General features: G+C 29.5%; 1 protein-coding gene across 2 annotated transcripts; it reads right to left on the reverse strand.

The window, feature by feature from the left end:
- Positions 1-4,300: 4,300 nt before the first annotated feature.
- On the reverse strand, positions 4,301-10,773 carry LOC111682930 (proline-rich protein 4-like). 2 transcript variants are annotated; one of them, XM_023444931.2, is made up of 4 exons: positions 10,613-10,772; positions 10,330-10,478; positions 5,368-6,426; positions 4,301-5,262 (listed from the first exon to the last, which is right to left on the reverse strand). In XM_023444931.2, the coding sequence occupies exons 2-4, from the start codon at positions 10,339-10,341 to the stop codon at positions 5,251-5,253; spliced, it is 1,083 nt and encodes a 360-aa protein (XP_023300699.1). In that variant the 5' UTR covers positions 10,342-10,478; positions 10,613-10,772; the 3' UTR covers positions 4,301-5,250. The 2 variants fall into 2 exon arrangements, with proteins under 2 accessions (XP_023300699.1, XP_023300698.1); XM_023444930.2 differs by having other exon boundaries at positions 4,301-6,426; positions 10,613-10,773.
- Positions 10,774-10,838: the final 65 nt, after the last annotated feature.

Raw genomic sequence — 10,838 nt, forward strand, 5'->3', positions numbered from 1 at the left:
TATAATCGACTAGTTAATATACGTGTCTATTGGCAAGTTTATAGACGAGTCTGTTATCGAGTTTAGAAACGATATAAACGACGAATCAATAAACAATACGAATCTATATGCAATGGATAGACAAATTTATATACGAGTCTATAGACAAGTTTATAAACAAGTCTATAGACAAGTTAATAGACAAGTCCATAGTCGATTCAATAGACAAGTTTTTAGTCGAGTCTATGGATAACCCGATAAGATTATAGACGAGTTTATACATACATACAAGTTCATAGAAAAGTTTATATTTATAGACGAGTCTATAGACAAGTTTTTGGACGAAATTATAGTCGATTCAATGGACAAGTTTTTAGTCGAATCTATTGATAAGTAGATGAGACTATAGACGAGTTTATAGACTAATTTACAAAAGATTATATGGACGAGTTTATAGAGGAGTTTATAGTCGATTCAACAGACAAGTTTTTAGTCGAGTCTGTATATGAATTGTTAATATTATAGAGGAATTTATTATGGACAATGGACAAGTTTTTAGTCGAGTCTTTTGATAATTAGATAAGACTATAGACGAATTTATAGACTAATTAACAAAAGAATATATGGACGAGTTTATAGAGGAGTTTATAGTCGATTCAATAGACAAGTTTTTAGTAGAGTCTGTAGATGAGTTGTTAAGATTATAGAAGAGTTTATTAATCAATTTATAAATGATTATATAGACGATTTTATAGAAGTTAATATAAGAGTTTATTGAGAATTTTATAGACGAGTATATAGACGAATCCATAGACAAGTTTTTAGACGATTCCATAGACATGTTTAGTGACCAGTCTGTATACAAGTAGATAGTCGAGTTAACAGACTAATTTATAGACGACTTTATTGACCAGTTTTTGGAAGAGGCTTTGGACGAGTTTTTAGACAATACTATAGAGAAATTTAGAGAAGACTTTATAAACTAGTTTATGAACTAATCTATAGACTGGTTTACAAACTAATCTACAGAGGAGTTTTTAGACGAAACTATAGACGAGTTAAAAGTCAAAGCTATAGATGAGTTTATTGATGAGTCTGTAAATAAACAAATAAAATGTATACAACTATAAAAATTTTGAATAAAAGAGTAACTTCATTATTTCTTTAGAAAATAAAAGATAATAAGATGAAATGTTATTGATACAGGGTCGGTTAACTACTGCGTAGTTTCATTTTCTTCAACAATAGTGTACACGAGGTCAGAAATTAGTGGTTAATAATAAAATCTGAACACTTTTATAGAAAAATAATCTGCGTCTTTGCGATTACATTTCATGGTATTATTCTAAAAGATTTTTGTGAAAATGCTAGTACAGCCATGAAACTTGAATGAATAGGTTTTAAAAGACGAGTTAGTTTACTTTTGTGTGGATCGGTCTATAATTGACCCTGACATATATAATATAAGGTCTTCTTCAGAAATTTACTGTTACACTTTTTCCTTTTTCAGCATAAACTAGTTTTGTATTAGGTAAAATCTATGTACTTACATTTGCTAGGTAGCATAGGTCTCCTGAAGGATAGGGCATAACCCCTTTACCTTCACAGTGGATCGGTCCACATTTGATATTGACCCGCGTATAAGGCTCTTTTCAGAAAACTACCCTAACGCTTATTACTGACTCAAAAATGAAAAAAAAAAACATTCTCTGCATGATTCTGAGTTTGGGAGGATCGATCCATAATTGATCATACCTGTATCTGTATGATCCTGCTTTTGGAAGGATCGTTCCATAATTGATCCTACCCTTATATAAGGTATCCTTCGCAAAAATGACTTTACTGCTCATTGCGTGCTACAAATACGAACACAGCAATGAAGTGCAATATAAGCAAGTTTAAGCACGAACCCAGTTTTATGAGGATGAGTCCATAATTGACCCTACAACTGCTATAAACCGATGAGGATAGGTTCACAACTAACTCCACCCCTTTTACAAAAACTAGTGGAAAAATGATTCGGTTTTAAAAGTTAAGTAAGTTAGTTATTTAGTTAGTTAGTTGGATAGTTCGTTAGTTAGTTTGTTGGTTAGTTAGTTAGTTAGTTAGTTAGTTAGTTAGGTAGTTAGTTAGTTAGTTAGTTAGTTAGTTAGTTAGTTAGTTAGGTAGTTAGTTAGTTAGTTAGTTAGTTAGGTAGTTAGTTAGTTAGTTAGTTAGTTAGTTAGTTAGTTAGTTAGTTAGTTAGTTAGTTAGTTAGGTAGTTAGTTAGTTAGTTAGTTAGTTAGTTAGTTAGTTAGTTAGTTAGTTAGTTAGTTAGTTAGTTAGTTAGTTAGTTAGTTAGTTAGTTAGTTAGTTAGTTAGTTAGTTAGTTAGTTAGGTAGTTAGTTAGTTAGTTAGTTAGTTAGTTAGTTAGTGAATTCGTTAGTTAGTTAGTGAATTCGTTAGTAAGTTAGTAGTTATTTAGTTGCTTGGTTTGTTAGTTAGTTGGTTAGTTAGTTTTTTAGTATGTTAGTTGGAAAGTTCGTCAGTTAGTTTGTTGGTTAGTTCGTTAGTTAGTTGGTTGGTTGATTGACTGGTTAGTTATTTAGTAAGTTAGTTAGTTAGGTAGTTAGTTAGTTAGTTAGTTAGTTAGTTAGTTAGTTAGTTAGGTAGTTAGTTAGGTAGGTAGGTAGGTAGTTAGTTAGTGAATTCGTTAGTTAGTTAGTAGTTATTTAATTGATTGGTTTGTTAGTTAGTTAGGTAGTTAGTTGGTTAATTTGGTTAGTTAGTTAGTTGGCTAGTTAGTTAGTTAGTTAGTTAGTTAGTTAGTTAGTTAGTTTTTTAGTAAGTTAGTTGGATAGTTCGTTAGTTAGTTTGTTGGTTGTTCGTTAGTTAGTTAGTTTGTTAGTTGGTTGGTTGGTTAGTTATTTAGTTAGTTAGTTAGTTAGTTAGTTAGTTAGTTAGTTAGTTAGTTAGTTAGTTAGTTAGTTAGTTAGTTAGTTAGTTAGTTAGTTAGTTAGTTAGTAAGTTAATTAGTTAGTTAGTTAGTTAATTAGTTAGTTAGTTAGTTAGTTAGTTAGTTGGTTAGTTAGTTGGTTGGTTGGTTTGTTAATTAAAAAGACAAGCGTTTAAGTAAAAGAGAGCTCTTTGTCTAGTTAGTTGCCTAGTTAGTTAGTTGGTTGGTTGGTTGGTTGGTTGGTTAGTTATTTAGTTAGTTAGTTAGTTAGTTAGTTAGTTAGTTAGTTAGTTAGTTAGTTAGTTAGTTAGTTAGTTAGTTAGTTAGTTATTTAGTTAGTTGGTTGGTTTGTTAGTTACAAAAACAAACATTTAAGTAAATGAGAGTTCTTTGCCTACCACTTGCGTAATGAATATTAGATTGAGAGATGGTTTAGGTGAGCTCCTTTATATCTTTCATACGTAGATATGTGTGAGTTTACATTTGAGTAAAAGAAAGAGAGCAATTCATTTACTAAAGAAGCTCTTTGCTTAGCTCCACTCTAATACAAACCTATAAATGAGATGATTTGTAGCTTTGCTTACTTATTGATTGTGTAAGCGTGAGTTCTCTTATGCTTTTAAATGCATATGAGATCTCTTTGACTATTTTGATGGTAAAAGTTATTGGTCTTCAGTTTTGTTCATTTTTCTATGTCTCTTTTCTTTCTTTTCTTTTTAAGTTCATTATTTATGCATGTACAAGCTCTCATGCTAATGTTACAGCAAAAGATAACTCTTTAACTACCACTAAATGTAAATTCCAAAAAAATAAAACTCATTTTTCAAAATATATGTTTGTGTTTTTTAATCTCAATTACTTGAATCATTTATTTCAATATTATACATTCTTCTTTTTCTTCATACATCGTCTTTATCTTCTTCATACATACTTCTAGTTATTTTCATTTTGTTTTCACAACTAAAAAATATTTGGTAAAATAGAATTGTTTTTTTTTCATATACATATATATATATCAAGTGTTTCTGTACAGTTTACTTGATTGATGATCAATTATTATAATACATTTTGTTTTTTTTATATGTAAAAAAATAAACTATACATTTAACATTTTAATAATATTATATATAAAAAATTATTTATGATTAAGCTAATAAATAGCTATAAACTATGCTAAAAAAATATATATATATTTAACAAAAATAATAAACAAAAAAAAAATTAAAAAATGATTTAATTGTTTTTTTAACCTTTTGAGGGTTGTAAGGGGTAAAAAAAAAACAATTAAAATAAATCTCTTTTTAAAATTATTTTCTCTAAAAAAAATAAAATTATACACAAGTCTTAGAAATTATTTAGAGTGTGTGTTGTTGTTGTTTTTTTTAATAATTATTAAAATCACTGGACGTTATGGAGGAGATAAACTACGTTAAAAATGTTAAACATTTCAAAACTTTTTTATTTAACATGGAGGAAGAGGAGGAGCTGTTAATGGGCCAGATGTTGGGAGGCCCCTTTAAAAAAGAGAAGAAGTTTTTGACATTTTTGCACGTAACTGATCTGCCAAATTAGTGCCAGTTGACATCGTTTTTTTTCAAAATTCTTTTTTTTTTTTGTAAATTTTTCATATAAGTATTATAAGTAATTTGCTATAAAAAGAAAAACAATTATGGCTTAAAATCTAATAAAAAAATTACAAAAAAACTTATATATACATTAAACTTGTTGATATGATCTGGTTAGTTATCGGTCGTTTTTGTAAAATATATTCTAATATATATGGAGGGGGGGGGGGTTTAATTTCAAAGTTAAAATGTTACTAAAAGGTTGTTGCAAGTTTGCTGTTTTTTAACGAAAAGGAGAGTGTTATATAGCGGAGTTAGATACATATATATATATATTTAAGCCAATAGACTCTTAGTTGTTTTAAAGAAACCAATATTAAGAGTCTAGTTTATATAACTATAATATATAATAGATTTTTTTTGTAAATTTCTTTTTTTTTTGTTTTAATATAAATTTAACTTAAGTCCGTTAATTAATTTGAGGCCTTTATCACTTAGTTTTATATACATTACATCAATTTAATCACATCGTTAATCCATTAAACGTAAGCATTAATCAATTTCAATTATCAATCTCTCGCTCTCACTTTTCGCCTTTGCTCTCACACACTAACACTATTTAAAGTCCGTCTCTTTCGTTCGTTTTTTTTCTTTCTCTTTACTCTCAGTCTCTCTCTATACATATATATATATACCAATCACAAAATCACATATGACGCTCTCTGAAGTTCTCTCTTTCTTTGTTTTGCAAATCGGGGAGATATCAGAAGTTTACTTGTGATGCTGTAAAGGGAGTAAAAAAAAAGAGAAAAAAAAATTTTGATATTAGTTAAAAAATACTTAATAATGACCATGATAAGAATGAGAAAAATGATGGCTTAGATCCACCTCATGTCCTTCATGTCCTTGATATTCCTCTTGATGATGAGAGATAGGTTCATGATGTTCATGTTCGATTTTCTTGTAGTGGAATTCGGGTTCTTTGTAGCTGATGTGTTTCTCATGGTATTCGGGTACATGCTTTTCAATATGTACGGCTACGGGTTTTTCTACAGGCACCTTAACGGGATAGGGTACATGTTTCTCAATTTTAACTGGAATTTCCTTGACAACGGGATAGGGTGCGGGTACGGGCACCTTAACTTCATAGGGCACTGGTTTCTCAACATGTACAGGCACTGGACGATCATAAGGCACATGCACAGGAACGGGTACCTTTTTGATAACGGGCACAGGTACTGGTTTCTCAACATGATAGGGCACTGGTTTGTCAACATGATAAGGTACTGGTTTATCGACATGAACTTTGACGGGATAGTGTACAACCTTTTCGACGGGATATGGCTTGTCGACAGGAACATGTACTTTAACGGGATAAGGCACCTTCTTTTCGACTGGATAAGGAGCGGGCACATGCACTTTAACGGGTACATGTACTTTCTTCTCAACTGGATATGGTGCTGGTACGTAAACCTTAACGGGCACTGGACGATCATAGGGCACATGTACGGGATAGGGAATTTTCTTTTCAACTGGATAAGGAGCTGGCACCTCATGTGGTACTTTAACGATTTCCTTAACTTCATAAGGTACATGCTTGACAACCGGATACGGTTTGGGCACTTTCACCTTAATGGGTACATGTACCTGTTTCTCAACGGGCACATGTACATGTTTAACCACTGGATATGGTTCGGGTACTTTCTTAATGATCGTTAAAGTTTTCTCCTCATGTATGGGATAATGATGGTGATGATGATAGTCTTCGAAATGATGTAGACCACGTTTAGTCTTAGTGGTCTCATCGTTGGCATCGGCTGATTTTTCAGCTTCAGCTGGTTTCGGTTCGACTTTCTTTTCCTCAGCTCCGGCAGGTTGCTTTTCTTCTTCGGCATGTGCATAAGTGGTGGCTACGAGTAGGACCACTGCGAGCAGATATGCTGTTCGCTGTTGTTGAGAAGTGTTTGTGAAAGAGAAGAGAATAGAATAAAAAAATTAATTAGGAAACTAAGAGAATACAGCTACAGAAGCTATGAAATCTTTAATAGTTTAATAGTTATTTTGCTTTCCAACTTAGAGAGATCTTTTCACTATTTTCTCGCCATTTAGGTATAAATGGAGAGTAACAAGTGAGAATTCTCTTACAACTACCATCAGCACTCTCTCATGCTCTAACGTATTCTTTTGATTAAAGTTTGCCAGTGTTTCAAAGAGAGATTTAAGCTCTCTCGCTATTTAGTTTAAATAACAAGAGTTTACTTGATCTAGTGTTGTTTTAAATGAAGTTATTTCATTTAACTATAAAAAGAGCGTAACAAGTAGGATTTCTCTTATAACTATCAGCAGTACTCTCTCATGCACTAACGTATTCTCTTGAGTAAAGTTTGTGAGTGTTTTAAAGAGAGTTTTAAACTCTCTCGCTATTTATTTCAAGAGATTCCTTTTTCTATTTTTGTTTTAAATGAAATTAGTCTTTTCAACCACTCTCTCATACACTGGCGTCTTCTCCTGAATCAAATTTTTTAGAGAATTTGTTATAATCTACTAATCATTATTGCGTTTTTCGTTAGATCAGTGTTTGACCTTGACAAAGAGAAATTCCTATTAAAAAACTAAATTTTACAAATCTTTTAAATGTTGTTTTAAAATCTCAAACACTTTGTGGAAAACAATTTTAAAGATCAATGGCAGCAGAAAAGTCTAAAAACTTTAAACATTTTTATTTTTATCTTGTATTAAGTTTTAACATTTCCTTTATTTTGGTTTATTTCTTAGCTTTTATTGTTTATTAAGTAATTACCCATAATATTAACATGTTATGGTGTGTTATGGTATGTTCATATGAACAAATTCAAGGAAGATAGCGTGACTAGTGCTTAAAAAAAAATTAAACATTTCATTTACATTTCAATTGATCTTAGAGAAACCTTGAAAAACTAAATAACTATTGGTTTGGAAATGAAGTAGGAGTTTACCGTGAACATGATAGTTTTGCTATAGTTTGTAACGATTTGTTCACATGAAGTCTCTATACGATAACATGTTTCTTTAGGTTTAGTTTCCATGCTTTATTTTGAGAGTAAAGAGTGTACATTTAATGAAAGCTTCTCGCATAGTGATAGGCAGAGAGTAATAATGTAGCTCTTACATTAAATACATGTGAATTGAAGAGTAAAGAACAGCTCTTTAAAGAGAAAGTTTAAAATAACATTGATTACAAAGCCAACATCTTTTAAATTGAAAATGTTCAATTGCGAGAGAAAAGAGAGTAAGTTTATTGAAAACATTTGGAACAGTGATAAGCAGAGTGTTAGAATTTAACTCATTAACTGTTTATGTTTGTTTTAGGTATGTGTGAACGTACTTTGTTAGCAAGCTCTTTAGAGAACTTTTTGCGTAAGAATGAGAAGCTAATAGCTTTAATAGAGAGTAATTTTAGTGAAAACATTTAGAACAGTGATAGGAAGAGATTGCAAACTTATTGATTTGGTAAAAAGCTCTAAAAAGAGAGTTCATTTAGAGTACCTTATCTTACTTTAAAACTATTTCAAATTAAGAACTTTCCATTAGCATTATATTTTAGATATATTGGCGTTATTGTAGCTGAGAGACTATTGTTAAAGTTGCTAATGTTAAAGTGCTTGCAATTTAAGCTTTTTCGAAGCTCATTCTCTTTTTGTAAGTTCTTATGTGTAAAAGAAGTAATAAGTCAAGTTTGGGAGCATATTTTTTACTCTCCCACTTTTGTAATTCTCTCTAGCTGTTAACAGGTTACATGTTTAAGCTGTGTTCAAAAACGGAAAAAAGCTTTTGGTTAGAGGTAGGCAGAAAGCTCTCTAATGAGTTTGCTTTGCTTTATTGTTCTCACGCCCATGTAAGCTTTGAAAACTAAGCAACCTTTATCTCTAGCTACATTTAAGCTTTTTTACGAAGAGAGTATACATTTTTATAGAACACAAACGGTTTTTAAGATAACTGTGCTTAAAACAACAATGGATATAAGCTCTCTAATGAGCTACTTTCTTGTTTACACAATTAAGTTAGCTTTTGTTGATTGAAATCTAAGATTTTTTTCTCTTTTACTTTAACACTTAAAAACTCTTTATTACAAAGAGAGACTATAGAACTTAAATTGTGTTTAATTTAATATCGGAAATAGGCTTTCGTTGAGATGTAGATAAAAAGCTTTCTAATGAGTTGTTTTGCTCTATTTAGGTCAGATTTAAGCAAAAAGCTCTCTAATGAGTTACTCTCCTGCTTTTACAATTAGGAAAGCTTAAGTTGATTGATATCTAAGCTTTTAAGCTTTAAATGATGCAAATTTTAAGCTTTTAAAAGCTCTAATTTCTTCCCTATTGCTTTTACGAGTAAGCAAACTTTGGTTGATTGAAATCTAAAGTACTTTTCTTTCTCTTTCTTTAAACACTTATGTACGCTCTAGATGATGGACATTTAAAGCTTTAAAAAGCTTTAATTTCTTTCTTTTTAAGATGAAGCTTTAACTGATGAAAATTTTAAGCTTTTAGAAGCTCTAATATTTCTCTAATTGCTTTCACGAGTAAGTTAACTTTAGTTGATTGAAATCTGAACTACTTTTTTTCTCTCTCTTTTAACACTTATGTAAACTTTAGCTGACGAAAACTTAAAGCTTTTAAAATCTCTAATATCTCCCTTTTTATGTGAAGCTTTAAATGGTGAACATTTTAAGCTTTTAAAAGCTCTAATTTCTCTCTTATTACTTTTACGAGTAAGTCAACTTTAGTTGAGTGAAATCTAAACTACTTCTCTCTCTCTTTCTTTTAACAATTAGCTTTAGCTGATGAAAATTTTAAGCTTTTAAAAGCTCTAATTTCTCTCTTATTTTAACATGTCTGTTTATTTAAAGGATTTGTTTGCTGGAAAAATTTTCAAGATTTTTAATATATAAAAAAAAGTTTGTTTAAAAACAGGACTTAAGCTTACATAAGTCTTAACAAACATGTTTTATAACAATATTTTTTGTTTGTTGTTTCTTTAATGTATTACATAATCTAGCTAACTCGTTGTTTTAAGGCAAAACTATTGCAGTTTTTTTTAGTTTTTTTTTTTTTTTTTTTTTTGTTTTAATAAAGTTGATAAGGCGTAACTTGTTAATTGCATTACAAAATTTTGTAATATTTTGAAAACGAAATTTTATTACATTTTAATTTTGAAGCTTTTTTTTCTGTTTTGTTTTGTGTGTACGTTAAAGACAATTAACTATGTTATAAGAGTGTTAAATAATTTTTATGTTATTAATGTTTTAACATTTTTTTTTTGTTTAATGAGGATTTTTTATTGAAGTTTAGGGGGATTATGGAAGTGCGTTGAAAAGATATTTAAATTTTGAAAAATTTTGATGTTTTCTAAGAGAATTTGGATGTAAACTATTTAATATTTTTTTTTAAGTTCTGCCGGTCAAAAAAGTTTTAAACAATTAATCCTTTTTGACAAAACAACTCTTAAGATTATCAAAAGATTTTCAAGAATTTTACTAGCAAAACTTATTAGATTTTCAGTTTTTTTTAATATTAAAAAAAAACATAAAAAACTTAAAATTCTAGTTTAAAAAACACTTCTTTTCTTAAAGGAATTTCTTTTAAAAATTAAAAATTTTTCAACTATTTTTTATAAAAGAATTTTCTTAAACTTTAAATTTTCAATTTGATTTTTGGGGCAAAAGTTTTTTTAATACAATTTTTTGGTTTTAAATCATATTTTCACACTTTTTGTTAATTTTTAAAGTTCTTTACTTTAATCTTGTTTTTTTAGGAATTTTTTTTTTCAAACACTTTTCTTTAAGATTTTTATCACCCTGTTTTTTTTACTCACCATCAACTTCATAGTGTTGATCGTTTTTGGTTTATATTTAAAAATAAACTTAAAAATTGATTAAATAATCCTTTGAACTAAAAGCAACTGCTGCTGTTGGTTGTTGTTGTTTTAAAAGTAATCCACAATATCCTTAAATATGGTACAGGCTATTTACAACAACACACATACGCAAACACATACAACCAATAACGATACACAATAACACATGAAAATAGAGAAGAAAAACAAAAGATTTAGGAAACAAACTTTAAAAACACACAAAATTTATGTTATTTTTTACTTTTTATGTCCGAGCCGCACGTAAACGCAAGGAAACGCACACGTTTGTTAAAAAAAAGGAAAAGCTGTGCTTAAGTGGCTATGTGGTGTATAGCTGCACAGTTAACGGTTAAATGATATCAACTCAATAGCTAACAGTTACTTTTATACCAACTACCTGATACAGAAATGTAAATTGAAAAACAACCAAACAAAAACACTAAACAACCGTACGAAGAAACTAAAAG

This window comes from Lucilia cuprina, chromosome 2 (genome assembly GCF_022045245.1).
Source record: "Lucilia cuprina isolate Lc7/37 chromosome 2, ASM2204524v1, whole genome shotgun sequence".
NCBI lineage: Eukaryota > Metazoa > Arthropoda > Insecta > Diptera > Calliphoridae > Lucilia > Lucilia cuprina.